The sequence below is a fragment of the Aricia agestis genome, chromosome 9, assembly GCF_905147365.1.
Source record: "Aricia agestis chromosome 9, ilAriAges1.1, whole genome shotgun sequence".
NCBI lineage: Eukaryota > Metazoa > Arthropoda > Insecta > Lepidoptera > Lycaenidae > Aricia > Aricia agestis.
In genome coordinates this window covers 7,017,987-7,039,273 of record NC_056414.1, presented here as the reverse complement: position 1 = coordinate 7,039,273, position 21,287 = coordinate 7,017,987, and the positions used below count along the sequence as shown (strand labels likewise).

The window sequence follows — 21,287 nt, the reverse complement described above, 5'->3', positions numbered from 1 at the left end:
GAAAAAAAGGAAGGCGTGATTCTAATTTGTCAATGCCAAAATTCAAATATGATGGCGGCAAAATTTTTAACTTTTTATTTTGCTTGAGTTTTTCACATTTATTGTAAAATGAGCGAAGTAAGTGTCTTATTTAATGGTTATTCAATAATAAAGGATGAGAATGAAATGATAGCCAACTGTACTTGTACACTAATAAAGGCAGAATCATTAAATATTATTATAGATACTATGACACCATGGGATTCTGATAAAATTGTTAATGGTAGGTACCTATGCTTGTTTTTCACATAATTTCAGACTAATTTTTATAATGAGACGAGATTGTGTAATCTATTATTCTTTGTAGCTTTGATGGCGCATCAGCTGACTGCTAAAGATATTAACTATGTTATATCAACCCATGGTCACTCAGACCATACAGGAAATAATAACCTATTTCTTGAAGCTAAACATTTAGTTGGATTTAGTCTTTCTTACAAAGATACTTATTTTATGCATCCATTTGATAAAGGTAATTTCCTCTTATAAATATTAAGTAAGTATGTAGTTTTGTATGAAAATACCTATAAAAAGTACTTACTTAAACAATAGTACCTGGATGACCGAGCTTTGCTCGGTATAGCAAACTCTCATTGCTTCATGTTACTTAACAACACCATCTGCTGGAACAGCTTTAGCTGTTGTTGTGTTGTTAAAGCAGTTAGTTGCTCACAAAATAGTATTATTATTTGCCAATAGATGTCAGGAAGAGTCATATTTTTCAGTTTATCGATTATCGATAAAACATGAATAAAAAGACATTTTCTAAAAATGATTCCTAGCTAGATCGATTTATCGCCCCCGAAACCCCCTACATACTAAATTTAATGAAAATCGTTGGAGCCGATTCCGAGATTCCAATTATAAATATATATATATACAAGAATTGATCGTTTAAAGATATAAGATTTTTGACTTTCAATAAAATAATTTGATTGTTAGTGCGGCTATAAATAATACTCTATACTTACAAATGTATGATTTTCAGGTGAAGAATTAAAATTAAATGAAAATATTAGAATAATTCCAACTCCCGGTCACACTTTGTCTGATGTTACAGTAATAGTTACTACAGGAGACGGAACTTATGCCATTACAGGTACAGTTGCAACTATAAAACCTGAATTAATGACAGTGACAAAAATATAAAAAAAAATATGTTGTTGGGTTGTGAATGCGATTTAAAATAAAACATTTTTAATACTAGAATGATGATTATCCATGGATTATCCTTTCTAACCTTTTAAAATTTTTCCTTTACTTCATTAATTGCAGGTGACTTATTTGAGAAGTATGAAGATATTGATGACCCTACAATATGGGTGGATGCTGGCAGTGAAGATCAGTTGAAACAAGCTAAGAACAGATCCATGATTGCCGATTTAGCCGACTGGATAGTACCAGGACATGGTCCAATGTTTAAAGTCACACAGGAAATCAGAGAAGCATTAAAAAAACAGGTTGTTGATTTTGGTTTAATATTATAGTAGATTTTGTATTTAGAGTACAGTGCTCCCAAAGTGATAATGCGCATAGAAATTTTCGTCATTGTTCGACAATAATTAAATAATTCTTACTCTTTAGTAGTGCCTCTTTCAGAATTTGCTGAAACCTCAACTATTCTGTGGGCCAGTGGTTAAGAGCGTGGCTCTTGACTCGGAGGTCGTGGGTTCGATTCCCGCGTTGGAAACATGTTATTTCCAAGTTTGGTTAGGACAATGCAGGCTGATCACCTGATTGTCTGACAAGTAAGATGATCCATGCGTCGAATGGGCATGTAAAAAGTCGGTCGGTCCTGCCCCTGATCTCTCGCCAGTCGTGTCGGTCTTCCGTCTTACTGGGTTATGAGAGTAAAGGAATAGAGAGTGCTCTTGTGTACCGCGCACACACTTGGGCAGTATAAAATTACTCCTGCGTAACTGGCCTGGTTTCAATGAAACCGGCCACCGTCACCGAAACCGGTGTGGGGGTTATTATTATATTTTTGCGTACAATCTTCATACTTTTGAAGTCGCTACCAGCTCAGAATCGTGAATTCCATGACAAAATACTTTGGGACTGGTAGTTTAGTTCCTTTAATAATATTCTACCTTCTATAATATTCAAATTTCTACCTTGGTACGCTAAGTACCAATTATATAATATTTTAAAATAACAAAAGGATTTTCGCAAAACCACTTATCAAACGACAGTGTATTGATTAAAGGTATCTGTCTCAACCTAAAAAACTATGAAAAGTGCTAAATAGGTTCAAATTTCAAAATACGATGATGCGTGGTGTGATGGAAGTGATGATGATGACGAATAATTTAATATGCTTAGTAGCATAATATGCTACTAAGCATATTAAATTAAAAATTGTTTTAAGAACTGAAAGCATATTATGCTTTCAGTTCTTACAACAACACCGAAACCCCCAAACATGTATCTTCAAGGAGGTTGGAGTTCTGTTCACCGCCTTCGAACCATGGTATAATATCTTGGTGCAAAATCTTACTTTTCGGTAAGATTTACTTGAAATACTTCATTATTTATCCAAAACCACTATAAGTTTCCATTTGAAATACTTACTTCAGATTATGAATCGAAATCACAATATCATCCAGATAAATATGCGGTTTTAGTATAAATAGCGAAGAATTCCCTCAATTACTTATGGATCCCATCATGAAGTACCTTTTTTATGAACATGGTACCAAATTCGGATTAAGCCCGATACAATAACGAAAAAATCTTGAAAATCGGTCCACAAACGGCGAAGTGATCGTTGAACATACAAAAATTATATAAACAGACGAACATAATAATATCAACGATATCAAAATACTAATATACGTTCTAATTCTATGAATAATATAACCTCCTCCTTTATGGAAGTCGGTTAAAAAAATACAAATAAATAATCGGCCAAGTGCGAGTCGGACTCGCGCACGAAGAGTTCCGTACCGCTACATAGCAAAAATAGGCCAACAAATGTGATTTTTGTATGGGAGCCCCCTTAATTTTTATTTTATTTTAATATTATTATTAATTATTAAAGTACACATATAATTAAGGCGTTGGTGAAAATTCCAAGTGCCTACCTGTTGCCGTTATTGATAAAGAGCAAAAAAAGCCAAAAAATCACGTTTATTGTATGGGGCCCGCGCGGTGCAATTGTGATATGACGTCACACCGTAACCGGGCGCCCGCGTCGAACAGTTACAACTTGTTTTGCTTATAAATCGGAAACCAATTAACGTATCCAAGTAATTCTTTCACTAGTATTTATTATTTTTGACAGAGAATATGGACTGCTAATAATCAAAATTAGGTAATATTCTCCATTGACGGACCGGCGACAGCCACCAAATAAAAGTACCGACTATAATTCATGATATTTACCTACTTCTATTTCTTTCGAACAAGGTGCAAAATGCAAAAGCATTGTTTGGGGCTCTTACGTTTTATAGATTCGGGTGTTTCCGTGATTACGATAATTATCGAAGATTTTCATGCGCATTATTAATTTGGGAGTACTGTAGTAAAGTTTTTCAGAATAGTTTCTACAGTAAGGAGCAAGGAGAACAAAAAAAAAAACAAAGACATGCCAAATTATTAATTTTTTTATTAAATACTATAAATCCTGGTCTCATGTAATTTACATAATATTATGTTTCTAAGCCACTTGGAGAAGGTGGAAGGACATTGGTTTAAGCATTACATTTATTTACAATGCAATGATGTTTATAGTGGAAACGATACTATGCTGTGTGGCGTGAGCAAATTGAAACTTATTGTGAGATTTTGCAGTTTTATATGTAGGTAAATATAATACTATAAGCAATAATATAACAATCACATTTATAATATTACTAAACAATAAGTATACCATCTCTGTTGGTATATTTTGTGAATAATTTTCAAAAATCTATAGTCTACTAGGTACTATTGACAAAATATAACATAAAACTAATAAAAAATCATCCTACAATATAATAAATAAGGACAAACCTAAATATTTTATATTGGACAGTATAATAATATAAATAATATTATTCATATTATTAATCTTAAAAATTGTGTTTGAGAAATTAAGAAACCAAACTAAGAATTTGACATAAATTGGCAATAATTATTTCGTGATAATTGTGACCAGTTGCAAGCTTTAAGCCGGGTCCAGACGAGTGTAACGTGTAATGTAATTCACCGTGTAATGTAACACGAATTCTACGTGTGGACGGCACTACGAGCATTACATGTAACGCTCGGGGTTTATCCATCGGCTGTCGGTTTTCGCGCGAGCACAAAGGCTCGTTTGGACAATTCGCTTCGAGTTCGTGTGCCGTCCACACTGTTGATGCTAAATTACACGTAATCTTACATTACACGTTACACTCGTCTGGACCCGGCTTTATTCGCCAAAATGACGCTTTTTCAGTGTATTTAGCTATGCCATAGGTCACCATAATTAATATTTTACTACTATATTTAAAACTTAACACTAGAACAAACCTAGATTTAGAATGCGGCCTGCCGCTATATACTATGGTGCTATTTCATAGACTTTGCTTCCCTGAATATTTAAAAAATAACACTAACCGTAATTCGATAATTTTTAATTTATTAAATTATTTTACAATGTAAAACACCTAAAAATATAAACAAGTCTTTTTAAAATCAACCTATTTTTTCGTATGCATGGTTCGAAACTGAAATGGCACCATCGGTAGTGAATCGTGAAGAGTAAAAATTTGCTAATCGATTATAATAACTACACTAAGCTATGTCAAGGTAAATATTACATCAAATTCACAGTAGCAAAATACATTTATTCTGACGGTGATCACATTACAAAAGTGTGGCACAAGGAGCATGGATATCGTACATTATTTAGATGTTACTTCCCGTGATACCTTCTACCGATATTCTCGTATCCACGAGGCCGGGCCAGAGTTGCTGCGTGCAATTTATCAAAAATCTCTATTAAATACTTACAAGCTACGACACTCTTAAAGTCGACCTTATATCACAGCCAAGGGTCTTTTAAAAATAATAAAACTTAGACATTGCCATAGCCATTCCGTATATTATAAGACAGCTGCAACAGAACAAAATATATACAATTAAAATAATAAATAAAGTTTTAAATATAATATATAACCGTGAAAAAATAATAGAGATTTTCAAAATTTTAGTGATCAATGAAAGAGTAAACGAAAATATTATATTTTAAGCACCAAACTTAATTCAAGGAATAAAATGTACCTGAGGGTCGATACTCGTCGGTACAGGTTGAGGCTCGTCAATACATAAATCGGAATCTGAATCAGTTCTACGAAGGCTGTTGTCCTGAAGAAAAAAAAACATTGAACATACGTTCTGGAATTTTTGCCAGGTTCTTTATTCGACTTTCATTTGTCTGACTAGTTATAATCAACATCATCAGCCTATATTCGGCCACTGCTGGACATAGGCTGCTCTCAATGAACGCCAAGATGACCGACCTGCTACTCGCGTCCAACTAGTTATATTATGATGAGCCAATTTTCTACAGTCGATTTAATAAGCCGCTATGTAGTCATCAAGTCTTACCGATTGCGTATACTGTCTTGTCGTAGTCAGCAGACGAGCTACGGGTCTCATGAAGCCCGGCAGAGTCTCTGTGAGCGGCGGTCGGGCGTGGGTTAGGAGGGGCTTGAGCAGGCGACTGTCTAGCGCGCCCCAAAGACGAGCGAGTCGGGCCTTCTCGCTGCCACCGTCTGTGCTACCGCGTGGCGTCTCCTAAAAAAAATATTAAAAATCTATCTATGGGACGTGTCTCTTGTGAACCTAGCACACGGCAACTTTTTGTAGCGTTTGCATCGCGACTAAATGAGCGCCCAGTATGCTAGAGCACATAGTTAACGACCGCTTCGCGACTGTAACGATTCAAACGCGCGATACTATCGCCAGTCGCCACTGCATCGCTGCAAAAAGTCTGCACCGCGGGCCCTTATAAAGCTCAATTCTGTCCGTTATTCAGTGAAAGCAGTAGTAGTGTTATCAGAGTATCAAAATACTGTCTCCATAATTGCTTCCTTTTAGTGTGCAGCTAAAGAGATTCGAAATTTTGTCGGTACAAACTAAAGAAGCTGTTACTTCTCAAAGTGACTTCGTAATGATCAGTTCTGGATTTGGCTGCACACACATCAATAAAAAACTAAAAAAAGTGTATTATAATATGTTACAATGTGCATAGCGTGCACTGCATCGTATGAAATGCATGCAGGTGTGATGATCATGCGATTATGTGCAAAATATTAAGAGGTAAAGAAATACATACTTCCTTATAATTTAGTTGCCAAGGCATAACCACTTCGTTCTCGCCATTCCCCCATTTAACTACCATGCGGCCATTCTAGACGTCGAAATAAAATAAAAATAATACAATAACATGCATTAAGGATAAGGAAAAAGGTTAATGTCAAGTATTTTTAAAGAAAATAATAGAAGGCCTTTTCGTTATAAGTGAAAGAATTTCTGTTTAGATAAGTGTCTCATAATATTATAGTCAACGTAATATTGTAATGTTAATTTTCAGTTGAGTAAGGTATTGACTAATTCTGTTAAGGAACAATAACAGAGATATCCATGCTAAGTTTAGACTTTGGAATTGGGCCCATACCACGAAACGGTTTTGAGACTCAAACAATCGTACGAGAATGTTGCGTCCTACTCTTACAAACGTGAAATGACGTTGTTAGAGCAGGATGCGGCATTCTTTTCCGATTGTTTGAGTCTCAAAACGGTTTCGTAGTAGGCCTACTAGGAAGGTGGATGCTATCATATTGTTATGTTTGCATGCGGACAATAAACTCCCTTACTGTTGCCCTTTCGTAACATGGTGTCTGTGATGTGTCCATGTTTTGGAGGCCGAAGCTTAGATCAGTCGGCTAAACAAAAACAAATCTTAAATATATCTTCCTGTAAAATTGTAACTTAACAAAACTTAGCAATACACCAATGATACAGAAGTCTTAAGAAAAACTAGCTTAGTTAGCACTTAGCTTAGCAGTTTTAGTTCTTTCATTAAAATAATTTTGTATTCATTTTCGACCTCTATATCTTCGGTGGACGATCTCATTATTATGTGCGATTAAAATAAGCATACACATAGCAAGTTAGATGTCATAGGTCGCGCGATGCTTTAAGGTCGTTTGGCAAATCTAGAAATATATTAAATGTAGTAAAAAAAACACTGTTTGTAGACCTAACAAAAATATTGTCTGATTGATCTAAGTACAAATAAAGCGACGTTTATATTCAGCCACTGCCGCTGCTACTCGCGCTGCCGGGCAATATTGCCCTGCAATCTGCATACTTCTGCGGCAGTAAACGACGCAAGTGAGCGTTTAGTGCCTATCCAGATGAAGCGTTTTGCGCGCGAAGTTTATACGTGCGTTTCAATTTCTATTGCATCCAGATACCGCGTTTTTACGCTACAAACATGGAATCGAAGTTATCACGCTCCAATCAAATACGTCGGACTCGCGCGTAGGTACTTACTGGACGCTGCAATGGCACCCAAGTATCTCGACTCGCCCGTCGGTCGCGCGTTAAACGGGCGAGTCGAAAGTCCCGTTAATTGCACGCGTTTTACGCGTGAGTAAGGAAACGCACTGGAAAGAAAAGGAAACTGGACGGGATAAAAGTAGCTTTATTGGTCTTGAGTACGCGCGTGAAACGCCTCATCTGGACATGCTCTTAAGTCTTACATATCCGCGTCGGGCAGCGGCATGACGAGTGACAGCGCGAGTGACTTTACATTCTCTCGCTGCCCACTTCCCTGCCCAGTGGGTCTGAATGTAATCGGCCCATAACATGTCACCGTCGACATGAATTCGCTCCGCCTACTTCATACAGACCGAAGAATTGAATACTGCACACTTTTATGCCGAGTAATCTCAAAGCAGCGCGCGACGTTGTGTTATGGTGTTTATGGATGATATGTTAGTAGTATTAAGCCCTTAGCCCCAAGCGTAATGTTGTATGTATACATACCGATCTGCCCGTATCCGTGGCCTGGTAGAGCTGCCACAAATTTTACTTATTAATAACATGCCAATAGCTCTGCTTCCAGCGACAGTCTACCAATTAGACCCCTTTATCGTTACATATATTCAAGGATGAAAGAGTGAAAAATATTTGCCAAGTATCAATATGATTTAACACTGTAATGTATTCAGTATATGTATTAATAACCAAGTATCAAGATATATATACAGTAAGTTAGCACAAGAGTTTTCAGTCACTTATTCGTACAATCTCGAGCAGGACATTTAATTTTGTCACAAAGCTTTTAATGGACAATGGACATTCACAATATGTGACAGTATGAAGAAAGAGAGGAAGATAGACATGATTCTTGCCAATACCCTTAAAGTGTATTGCGTTAAGTAAATTTTGTGTCCTTTATATCAATGAGATGGGTGGTATCGAATTTGTGAATACATGTAAAACAGCATGATAGGTGAAAATGTATTCTTTATATTGTTTTCACTTAAATACTGACATATACTTATGGTAGGTGGAACATAAACGATAAGGTTGGTGTTTTATATGTAGTATTAACAGTCATAGATAAGGTGAACCATAAATGTATAAGATTTTAATCCTATAATAGGTATTTGTCTATTCTAAAAGCAAACTTCAATTAGTCAGTATTTAAAGTGTTAAGTGAGAGATTATGTTTGTAGTCTGAAGTTCTAGTACTACAAGTAAGTATATAAGCAGTATCTACAAGAAAAGCGTATCAAGACATGATTTTACCACCGCACCGGCATTCATAGTTACATAGATATTTAAAGAAATTTAAGTGTCGATTGGTGCAAAATACTAAGTTCATTAACCTCTACAAATTTGCGTGTAAGAATTTTAAGTGTAAAGAAGTATAAAGTGTAAGAAGAATGAGTATAACGTACGCTTCTCACGTCGCGGTATGGCAGAGCTTCATTCTCGTCATTCTGGCCTTCGCTGAAAAATAAATGAGAAGCAAATTAACAGTATAAAGGTACAAGTTGGAAGCCGCCTACATGAAGTTGCAGCAGACGACGTGTCGTCGCGACACGACATTTCTATGAATGTGTCGCTAGCTGCGCAGGGTATTTCATAGAAATACATACAAACTAGTAGTGTCGCGACGAGACGTCGTCTGCGGTTGCTTCGTGTCGTCGGCTGCCAACCGGCACCTGTCATTTGCTATTAAATTCTCCTTTTAATTATTTTTCCGATACTCTAAATTGCTGTACAAAATGCGACTTGCAAGAGATAAACGGGTTGCCAACATTTTACAATTTATGCCTTTGAAACATACTGATTTTTTGTTTTCAGGTTCAAACATAACTATAATTTCGGTCGAATTAACACCGTATTGTATCAAGAAAAGTGAAAATGCCTAATGGGAAAAAGTAGTATGAACTATAAGAAAATAACTAAAAAATAAGGGAATAATGAAATACTGTCTAATTTTGATATAAAACTGAAAAAAATCCGACTCAAATAAAGATTATAAAAAATATATTATGTAATTATTTTATTATTTTACCATCCTCTTAACATAAATAATAATGCACTCTGGTTATTACATCCTAAGTTAAATAAATTTGAGGTTTTAAAACCATAGATACTAGTACCACATACTTATTATTTAATATTACGTGTTAAAATCCAAGGCGTAATCTTATTAAAAAGTGTCTTCAATTTAAATTTGATGACAATATGGGATTTCATTGGTCTTTCTTTTTGGCAAATAAAGGAAGAAGGCTTACAACATTCCTACTACGTTTGACCAACGGCTAACAGGTTATGGGCCCAGTTTTCATTTCCTATAAGGGTCAATTCAGACCGCAACGTGTTACACGTTATGAAAGGTTGGGTACACCTACCCGGTGGGTATACGCAGGTACGCAAGCGCGTGCGTTGCGGCGCCGCCCTGCAACACAACAGTCGCGATGACGATCATCGACGTTGTAGTCAACATTGCCTGCCGCGCTTCCGACACTGTGTTGCGGATGGCCAACGCGAAAGACATAGCGCCGCGCAGACCTGAAAATTTAAAAAGACATTGGGCTACTATGAAACAATGAACTTATAACGTCCAATGACAAAAATAGGTTAGATGCTAGCGTCTTGATGATTGATATAACAGAAAAGATCGCATATTTGCTCTGCGGTAAATTCTAATTAATTTAACACACAAAATATGCATACGTTAAAAATATGATAAAAAAATGGTTGACCAATGGATTTCAAATTAACACAATAGGCTGAAAAGTATGGAACTTGCTCAAACGCGCTTATCTCGGGTGCGGTATAAACAGGAAAATTTAGTGTAAGTACCTATGTAAAACCATAAACAAAGAATAATTTATTTCAACGTTACTGTTTACATTTTCACTTAATTTTATTCTTAAGCTAGTGGGAAAAGAATTCATGACTTGACTAGCCACTTTTACATACCAGTCTCTATTTCAACAGACTCAACTGCTACTCACCAGAGAAAAACAGCATGTGCTGGAAATTCATCGGGATCGGTGGTTTTCGTCCAAGATTGAGCAAAAATGACAGCGGATAAATATTCACCGCCCGGCCCAGAGTCGAAGTCAGCTGTGTTGTGCTAAGGTGCATTATTTTTTATCATCTACGGCTAAAGTCTATTTTCGATAAGAAGGCAGTACATAATGCAAACAATATACAATTATTGTAAGAATGAACAAAAAATTAAACTATACAAGGTGTAACAAAATTAAGTAATAATGCTTTAGGGTATGTAAGTATGTGTCCCTTATACATAGTTGTCTTTGAACGTAGCAGCACTGGAAGAGCAAATATTTTGCGATTTATATGGGCAAGCGCCCTTTGATTTTTCCCATTCAAACGTAAAAGAAGTTACTATTTTAGCGCTGCTACTTTCACAGCCAACTATATAGGGGCCCCTAAAGTATTATCACTTAGTTTTGTTACACACATGACACAGGTGTAACAAAACTAAGTGATAATACTTTTTGTCATTTTGTCAAGACAATTTTTGTCATAGTATACAGATACTATGACAAATATTGTCTAAAGCTAGTAAATGTTGGACCTACGTAACTTAGTCGGGTACTGGCTAAGTCCAGTCGATAGATACTTATCGTACTACGATTCACTGCCTTCTTAACAAGAAAGGACGATACATTATAATTTATAAAATGAGTATAGCTCAAACTATTGAGTAATAATAATAAAAAAATTATTGAGTGAATCAAAACTCAAAGGCATCACAATAAATGACCTGGCAAGGTCATTATGATTGTACGATAATGGGCATCTATATCAGGCCATTAATTAACATATTGCCTTATCATTTTAATTATTATTAACAACATAAAAGTTTATTCTATTTACATATAAAAAACAAAATTTACCCATTTCAATATCAAGAGTTATTTTTGTGAGCTACGATTTAACCTTGAAAGATGAAACCAATATTTTGGTACATTTTGGATTTTCCATATTAAATTATTCTTACCTACTATGCACTGAACAACGTATTTTTGCTCTTTTTGTTAAACAGTTGGATTTGAATTCGGCAGCTCTTTGTTTTTATTTCTTTACTCGCAGAATTTACTATAACCGTGTGATATGTTCGAGAATACGAGTCGAAATAATTTTAGATCGATGCGCCGGCATATTATAGGTGCAAAACGCCCCAATAAACATCCTTGTTACAAATCGAAAATCCCTCAACCTCCTTAAGTCATAGTAAAAGCTCGGGTACTTATATGAAATTTTAAAGGTTTAAAAAGGATACAAATCCAGCTATGATGAACCACGGGTCAAAGTGGTGTTTCGGGAACGTGAACATGGAGACTCCGATGTATGTGAATATGAAGTTCTCCGCCAAGAAGTTGAGCAGCTCGAACAACTGCTTGGTCCGGTTGCGAGAGTCCGCTGACAGGTTGTTGTAGGTGTAGTGCGCTTGGCATATACCGCAGAACAGCACCGCTACCACCCCTGGAATAAATTCAGAAACATAGAAGTCCTAAAGACCTAAACCATTCCGGACAGTCGGCTCAAAACGACTATGATGTGCGAGTCTCAAGACTAAAAAGAATACTAATTGATGTACCATCGAAGAAATTGATTCATTGGCAGATTGCGGGCCTGCGTAAATTGGTCGCGTTGTCAAACCCATCCCATAGATCACATTATTCACAGCTACAGCTTGACAAGGCTTTATATGACCGTGGGTGACATTGACGGGAGCGCTGCTGGTAAAGGAGAACTTTCAAACACATGTCAAAAATGACGTTTTTGTATTATAGAAGCGTTTACTTCCTTTTCTTGCCACGTTCATACAAAGCCTTGTCAAACTGTATCATTGAATTGACATAATCCGACCAAAAGTCGTAGGTCCGTCAACTGCCTATGAATCACCGTCACACTCACGGCCTATGAGCTAGAACTCGACTTGACACGTTGTCGGCTTGTCTAAACACTACAAAAATTTGATACAAAAAATATAGAAAGTAACTAAATCTATAAATTATGGTACCGGAGATGTAGCCTTGTGGCAGACCAACGAACAGACAGGCTAAATCTCAGTACGTGGTCCCGTTTTACCGCTTTGGAATATGTTAAATGCCCTCAGAAAAAAACACATTAATACCTTAACTAAGATACCTTACCTGTCAGTTCGCAGACTTCGGCAATGAGGAAGGCGGCGTAGGACATCAGCACGAATAGCGCGGACTCCAGCAGCGGCCAGTCACGCACGTGAGTAAACTTGGTCATGTGTTCACGAATTAAGGAAACTATAGTATATAGTATATATTTTTCAATAAATGTATTGCAGAAGGCACGTTCCCAAAAATTTGGCGAATCGGCACAATTAAATTAATTCCAAAAGCCGGTGATAAGCCACCTGACGACCCGAAATCTTACCGGCCTATAACACTTTGGGTAAATTATTAGAGCGTCTGGTTGTGCCCCGCCTTCTACCTGGCGGGCTGAAATTTAATAACCAGCAATTTAGATTTACCGCCGGAAAATCGACGATCGATGCGGCAATCGAAGTCAGAAAAATAGTGAACTCATCTGAATGTAATTACGTAGTAGGTATATCTTTGGAGATCGCAGGGGCTTTTGATAATACCTGGTGGCCGATGCTACTACTAAAGCTACGGAACAGAGGATGCTCCCGCAATATTTATTATTTAGTACAATCGTATTTCCGTTACGGCGTAATTAAACTACGACTCGGTCACTACATCTATGTCAAAGATCTAACCCGCGGCTGCCCACAGGGGTCGGTGCTATCGTCATACCTGTGGAACATAAGTTTTGACGATTTGCTGTGTATTCCTTTACCGCCTCTCTGTTATCTGGTAGGCTATGCTGACGACGGGTTCCTCCTTGTTGAAGGAAATACGCGAACTGAAATAGAGAATAAAGCTAACAAGTGCCTAAGCGTAATCGCGAGTTGGGGTCATAGAAATCGTTTGGAATTCGCGACACACAAAACTTATCAAATTCTTTTAAAAGGCTCTCTTATATCAACTCCCCGCATTAAACTTAACGAAACAAATGTCAAACGTAAACAGTCACTCTGTTATCTTGGACTGATTTTAGAAAATAAATTCAACATTCCTAGAACATATTATACAAACGGGTGAGAAAGCAAAAATAAATTTCTATAGTTTGATTAAAATATCGACGTCTACATGGGGTCTCTCGTTCAAAACGATAAAAACAATATATACAGCCACGTACTTAGGCAGAATATGCTACGGTTCACCGGTCTGGGCAGATAGGGCTACGATAGGCGCAGCCCGGCGTAAACTTTTACAAAGCCAACGTCTCGCATTAATATTCCTATGTAAGGCATATAGAACTGTCAGTACTGAAGCACTTCCTGTCCTGTCGGGTGTTTTGCCTGTAGACTTAGAAATACAGCGCCGAGCTGCTTTATATTACAGAAATAAAAAAATTACGACCCCAGATTTCTTAAGCATGAGAGACAGAAATAAAGTGAATAGATTATTTGAACCTCTAGACGTTACACTACAAAATCTTTTATCCGAGTGGCAAGATCGGTGGGATAATTCGATCAAAGGTCGTCCTGTACAATTTCTTTCCTTCGGTTCGTGAACGACTCGCCATGCATTGGATAGAAATAGATCATTACGTTGCACAATTCCTGTCACGGCAATTTTAAAGCTAAACTTCATGGATTCAAGTTAGTTCCTTCTCCTCTTTGCGAGTACTCGACCGAAGACAGCCCACAAGAAGTAACTGCTCATCACATACTCTGGGAGTGCGATCTCTGGCATGAAGAAAGAATCGATTTGTTAAACAGCCTCCAATGTGTTTCTGGAGTCGTATATTAGAATGACCTCGTAGGCAGCGCAAAGAATTTCCGTGCTTTCAAACGTTTCTGCCATAAATACTATTGGAAACAATCGAACACAAGTTTGCCACTATAAAACTATAAAATATAAATGTCATTTTTATGATGTAGGCATATTGTATTAAGTATAACTTAATTTTTTTTTCCCGTGGTGCTTCCCCCTTTGTTCGGACATCAATGTCATTACAATTTGGCTGTGTCCCGCTTTGCTTGGGGAGGGAAATTGGATATCTCCTACTCCTCCTAAATTTCTTTTGATTAATTTCGTTGCGGGTCCCAAGACAGATTTAGCTTGTCCCTCGGGCATCCCTGAGATCATATCAAAGGGTTTTCGTGGTTGGTTACCACTGTTGATCCTGGCGACACAAGAGTTGCAGGGGTGGGAATGTGTGGTAGGCCTTTTGCCCGTTTAAAAAAAAAACTATAGTTTGACAACCTCCGTGGCTCAATGGTCACGAGTGTGTGGCAAATCAAGCCGGGGGTCGCGGGCTCGAATCCCGCCGATGGAACAAAAAGTTTTTCAATGTTCCTGGGTCATGGATGTGTATGAAATATAATGTATGATATAATAATATTTTATTTTATTTATTTATTTATTTACTTAGCACAGGGCCGGACTGACGTGGTGTGTAGCGTCCATAGATATTAGATATATTATATTATTATAGTCACCCAGATAAACTATTCACGTTTGCCGTAAATCATATTAGTACAAATGTCGAAACAAGTGTCGGTCTTCCGCCCCACTGGATTATGAGAGTAAAGGAATAGAGAGTGCTCTTGTGTACTGCGCACACACTTGGGCAATATAAAATTACTCCTGCGTAACTGGCCTGGTTTCAATGAAACCGGCCACCGTGACGGAATTCGATATACTGATGGTTTTTGCATATAACGCGGCTTTAGTAATTTTAAAAGATTTGTGGAAAAGTCATACTTTGAAACTGACTTATTCCGGAATGAAAAGCATCTTAATAAACGCTTTGTGTTTTCTCAAGTGTGCAATTTTAAGGACACAAGTGTGTGTCGAAGGACTATTTTGTACAAGTTTACTAATATATAAATGGTAGTAGTAACTACTAAAATCAGGCGGCCCATTTTACTATAAAGTATTTATAAATTTCTGTACTATAAAGTATAAGGCTTTTTGCACACCGACGTCTCAAACCGCGAAAGAGCGGCTGACAAATCTACCGTCTCAGACGTCGATATCTTCTGTCGTCATCATCTATCATTCCCATGATTTAATCGCCTTTTTTACGCGTCTTACGGCGTCGGCGTGCAAACCACCTGTAAAACAATAAATAAATGCGGCAAATATTATTAAAAAGGATATCAATGCAGTAAAGCACCCCATCAGAGCACCAACAAGGAGAGAGAGGCTGAAAATTCCAATGAAATCTCCAATCGCTCCCAAAAACCCTGTTATTTCAAAACCGCCATCGCTTGAATATCTCTTCTCGTAGTTCTGTATGGCTCTGTAAAAGAAATTTTACGAAAAGTTGAGAATCTTCTTTAAGGAGGTAGACCTTGTCTAACTTGAAATGACGCACTGCACCACTTCACTAGTTGATATAAACGAAACATTTTACCGTGAATACAAGGGAGGAGCCCGTCATTTTAAGTTAGACAAGCCCTACATGTTTTGGTTTGTACTGCAAAATCACACACAATGCAGCAGATCCCTGGGGATATATTATATGTGTTATTTTTTTATTCATGTTTAATTGACGAAAGACGTACTCGTTACAATCAATTGTCATTCAACGGGGCCGGGCGTATCGCAAAATCGTATCAGCAGAATAGAAATACCAAAACTCCCAGATATTTTTTACAAACTGTCAAGCCACAGCCCACAACCCATACGAAATAATTCTGGTTTATTTCCATATTGAACGATCTCTATTACAATACATAATAGTCAGGTTTATTATAATACACTTTAGAAGTAACATCCGTACGAAAAACTAATTACAATGTTATTTACTGGACCAAACCAGTTTACGTTACAATAAAGAATCAGCAACGAACTTGAAATGATATTCTGTAAGCAAGGTTACTACTACAGCTGTACCAACCAACTGGTATAGTTGCTGCGGTTTCTAATCCTATTGAGTATAAGTCTTTACGGATAAAATTACTTCGTTAGCGAGGCTTCGAGAGTCGAGACTAATAATTCTTTAACAAAGTCTCAAAGTCGGATTAGGCCCCCTTTGGTGAAGTCGACTGAAAAACTAATGAAGTGTGTTGAGGTGTAAACTACAGTGTAGGGTCACTCAACAAACGTTACACTGTACATTAATACGTAAATTTGCGATCCGTAACAATAGTTTAAAATAAATGTTAACAGAACAAATTGGTACTCATTTAGGGCACGGCCCATACAGTAGGCACGGCGCGCGCGCCATGCCGACTGTATGCGTACAGTTATAGTTAAAGTTAGTTGGTGCAACCCAACCTTAGGATTCTTTAAGTTGTTACGAAATACAATTAACATGGTAACAAACATTAAAATAAATGGATAGGTAATGGATAAATTTGCATAATAACATTTTATGGATATGATTCATTTTGTTTACAGCTCACGCTTTTGTACTTTGCTGACTGCTAAGTTAAAATCTATGGACTAAATGTAGGGGATCCTCAATTACTATAAAATCTTTAATGCCCTCAGATTTTGTGAGATCTGACAAACGCCCAGGGCGCTGGTAGATTACCAGTGGTTGTGCTAAAAGCAGCACTGCTAGTCCTACGAGAATTGAGAAACAACGCCACATCTACAGTGTGTTAGTGTAAACACCGTTAGTTATCCTTGAAACCATCAAATGAGCCCGTCAAAATGAACAACTTTTTCTATGAGAACAATGCTGGGAACTAAAAAAAATCCGTCTTCATACCCATACAAATTGTCGATCCGGGCATCCGTATTCCGTATGAGTATGAAGACGGCATTTTTTTTGAGTTCCCAGCATTGTTCTCATAGAAAAAGTTGTCCATTTTGACAGGCTCATTTGATGGTTTCAAGGATAACGGTGTTTACACTAACATCTTGTATAAGGAGAAATTGAATGAGAGCGATTAACATTCTTGGAACACTTAGTATGTGGCCAGTGGGTTGATTAAAACGGAAGATCTCCTATGACGCTACGAAAAGTGTATTTGATTTCTAAAACTGACGAAGGGCCAAGGAATGGAAATAACTTTACTTTGTCAACAATTAGGCCAATGTCACCAACTACCAGTTAAACTCAAAAATATAATATTATTATTATCATAATTCATAAGAAATGCAAACGGATACCATTGGAAATAAACACTCGCTCAAGTATATAGACTATAACGCGTTGATCATTAAGATTTTAGAATTGTATTGACTAGAAACGTTATAAAATATTTTCCTTTTAAAATTCAGAGCTAATACTCTGATTTTTTAAAATCTGAAACTAGCACACAACACCTGAACGAATTCCTTTACATCGATGTATGCAGCATGACTCAATTTACTGCATGCGAAGTTTGGCTTTTTATATCAGTATATAAAAAGCCAAACTTTGCATTCAGTAAATTGAGTCATGCTGCATACATCGATGTAGAATTTCGCGGAACATGGTATAGACATCAAAGTTCGCTCGAAATAATTTCTTTTAGATTGTAAGTATATATTTTTTTCCTAAATAAAATTGAGCCTATGTTCAGCAGAATTAATGTAGGATTCCAATGGTAAAAGAATCTTTCAAATCGGTCCAGTAGTTTCGGAGCCTATTCAAGACAAACAAACAAACAATCAAATCTTTCCTCTTTATAATAGTAGATGGTCCTGAATTAAGGTCAGTGAATATTATTACAACTTGCTTATTCTTTCAATGTGCGTACACAAACTTTTTTAGGAAAACAGAATACTAAACAAATATTTTTAAAATTTGAAGTTTTCGGAAGATACAGTAGTAGCTGAACGCAATACGTAGACACTTACAATCTAAAAGAAATTATTTCGAGCGAACTTTGATGTCTATACCATGTTACGCGGAAGAAACAGTTTGTGGAATCCCTCAATGCTATGGCTGTGTCGAAAACGGATGTCGTGTGCTAGTAAACTTATTTTAAAATTCATAACCTGAGTCCTAAAGGCTACTGAAACCGATAAACCCAGCCAAGTGGCAAGTGCTTACCTATAGTATGTTTAGTTTTTTTGCTAACATAACATTATCGGTAAAACATATTATGTTGCATACAACAAATTGACTCTAGCAATACAGGAGCAATTGGAATAAAACATTTTGATCCCTTTTTTAGGGTTCCGTACCGTACCCAAAGGGTAAAACGGGACCCTATTACTGAGACTTCGATGTCTGTCCCGTGTCCGTCTGTCTCCAGGCTGTAACTCAATAACAGTAATAGCTAGAGAGTTAAAATTTTCACAAAAGCCTTAATTATATGTGTACTTTAATAAATAATAATAACATTTAAATAAAATAAAAACGAAAGGGGGCCGATACAAAAAACACAATTTTTGGCCTATTTTTGCTATATAACGGTACGGAACCCTTCGTGCGCGAGTCCGACTCGCACTTGGCCGATTATTTTCTATAGCGGCTGATTCTGTGTGTTACACATGCAAAATATATAAAAATGTATCTAATGATCCCTTGATCATTAGATACATTTTTATATATTTATATATTTTATTGACAGCAGATTTTCAAAAAATATCCTTATATTTTTTGAAAATCTGCTGTCAAAAGTTGCCATCAGATTCTGGTAGACCCATAACTAAATATTTAATTTGGATGTCAGAAGCATATTAACTAAAATAATTTTCTTATACTCCAGCGTTGTAAATGTGTTATGTTGCGACTTTATGCATCATCGTAACAACACGCGTTACGAGAATAGATCTACGTAATATTATATCACCTAGGTAGCGTCAACAAAAAGTTTTCGGAATAAAAAAATTTAAATTTAATGGAATTTTCCACTTACCCACTGAGAACCAAAGCCACAGCATCATTAAGAACACTCTCTCCAAATATCATTGCATATAAATTTACGTCAACCTGAAAATTTCATAAATTAATAACAACTGCATTTGAGCATTAAAGCAACTAAACCTGTGGTATCAATAGTAAAAATACATTTACCTTTAGCTGGGAGAATATAGCTAAAACTGTCAACGGATCAGTTGGGGATATCAAAGCACCAAAATACAGGGTGTCCAGAAATGTGAAGCTAGACGCTAGGGATGCAGGCATCAGCTGCACACACCCATACATGAGGGCACCAATTACAAGAGCTGATAGTGCTGTTCCCACCATGGCAAATGTTAAAATCGCACCCAAGTTTCGGAAAAAATATTTCTGTAAAAATAAATGAAAGTGAAGAATGCATTTCTTTAAAAAGAGTATATTTTATTTAAGTTACAAGGCAACTTATAAGTTTAAATAGCAATTACTTACCCGTTTTAAACAGTACCCTGCATGGAATATAATGGGTGGAAGAATAATGTTGAAAAATATTTCTGGATCAAAAGTTGCTTTTAAGTCTATTTCATTTTGTTCAACCTTAACTATTTCACCTCTAAAACTGTAAGCATATGTCTTGTTTGGGATTGGTGCTTCTGAAACATAGATTTAATGTAAATTATGTTTGCATAAAAGTGTCATCATCTGGTAAATAGGGTGGCAATCAGCAACCCTATTTACCAGATGATGGTAAATAGGGTTGCTGATTGCCAAAGGATGCCATTAACTACTAATATTTTTAAATAAATCAATGTGATATATTATGCTTGCGTACCTCCAGATGATATTTGGATTTTGTCGGGAAAGTGGAATCGCACAATATCAGGTGGAACTGACAGGTTGTATTTAGTGTCCGGTGCGGGGTGAGCATCAATGTATGTGACTTCATTTGTGCTGCCTCCATATCTAATGATGGCTCCAACGATAAGCCCTGAGATGAACAAAAATTTGAGAGAAGAAGCTGTTTTTAATACTATTATTATAAAACTAATCCAATAATATGGGATAAGATAAATATAGCTTCAGGTAATTGATAATCAACTATAATGCGAATAAATATAATGATAATATTCTGTTGCATTAAACAAATAAAACAAATAAATAAAATAAATAATGTCTCGGTGAAAATAATATGGAAGTAATTAACCTATGATATTATCCAAGTTATTTCCTTCTGTAATTTATTTAAGTATATTAATTAAAGTAAGAAATATTCTTCCAAAATATTGAAATGTTAGAAATTGGATCACATATAAGTAGATTGGAAAAACTTAATTACGTGTTTGGAAAATTTAAATGTTTTTGTTGATGGGAAAAACCCTGAATTAGTTTTGTGATAAAATATCGAACTTACCATAAATTACTGCAAGACCGGTTTCATGCAGCCAACTTACACGACGGTGTTTGAATACCCATATAGTTAGAACCGTTAGGGTCAGCAGGCAAGTGTAAATAAGAAGATTCAAACTATCGATGCGATGTAAAAGAGTGGCCTTCGCGTCAAGGGCGATGTCGGTGCCTGATGCATCACAGGCTCCTATGAAGTAAATTAGGAGACTAGATTTAAGAATAGGATTCATTCTTGCACAATGTCTGTAGATATCATGTCACGAAAAATCGATTTTGTTATGGACACTTCACAAAGGATTCGTTTACAAACTAGCACCACAGAAACACTGATTTATCGTGTATAATTAAGCAAGATTCATCCACAGTTTAGTACTCAAAGTTGCATTTTAGGCGATTAAAGCACAAAAACAGATCTAACGTATCAGCAGTTTCATACGAAGTAAAAATATAATAAAAATTACAAAGGGACT

At 36.5% G+C, this 21,287-nt stretch overlaps 2 protein-coding genes across 11 annotated transcripts; one reads left to right on the top strand and one right to left on the bottom strand.

Annotated features, from left to right (window-relative positions):
• Window positions 1–65: 65 nt before the first annotated feature.
• Window positions 66–9,512, top strand: LOC121730746 (metallo-beta-lactamase domain-containing protein 1). Of its 2 annotated transcripts, XM_042119902.1 has the most exons (5): window positions 66–262; window positions 347–511; window positions 1,028–1,138; window positions 1,315–1,499; window positions 9,391–9,512. In XM_042119902.1, the coding sequence occupies exons 1-5, from the start codon at window positions 109–111 to the stop codon at window positions 9,400–9,402; spliced, it is 627 nt and encodes a 208-aa protein (XP_041975836.1). In that variant the 5' UTR covers window positions 66–108; the 3' UTR covers window positions 9,403–9,512. The 2 variants fall into 2 exon arrangements, with proteins under 2 accessions (XP_041975836.1, XP_041975835.1); XM_042119901.1 differs by lacking the exon at window positions 9,391–9,512 and having other exon boundaries at window positions 1,315–1,536.
• Window positions 4,353–21,287, bottom strand: LOC121730744 (sodium/hydrogen exchanger 6). 9 transcript variants are annotated; one of them, XM_042119891.1, is made up of 17 exons: window positions 20,822–21,286; window positions 20,243–20,398; window positions 19,903–20,063; window positions 19,588–19,803; window positions 19,430–19,503; window positions 15,786–15,927; window positions 12,729–12,834; window positions 11,852–12,054; window positions 10,554–10,665; window positions 9,945–10,104; window positions 8,982–9,033; window positions 8,062–8,091; window positions 6,885–6,953; window positions 6,344–6,418; window positions 5,614–5,802; window positions 5,287–5,370; window positions 4,353–5,119 (listed from the first exon to the last, which is right to left on the bottom strand). In XM_042119891.1, exons 1-17 carry the CDS (start codon window positions 21,045–21,047, stop codon window positions 5,081–5,083), a joined length of 2,094 nt encoding a protein of 697 aa, XP_041975825.1. In that variant the 5' UTR covers window positions 21,048–21,286; the 3' UTR covers window positions 4,353–5,080. The 9 variants fall into 9 exon arrangements, with proteins under 9 accessions (XP_041975825.1, XP_041975834.1, XP_041975828.1 ...); XM_042119900.1 differs by lacking the exon at window positions 6,885–6,953 and having other exon boundaries at window positions 4,353–4,977; window positions 20,822–21,287; XM_042119894.1 differs by lacking the exon at window positions 6,344–6,418.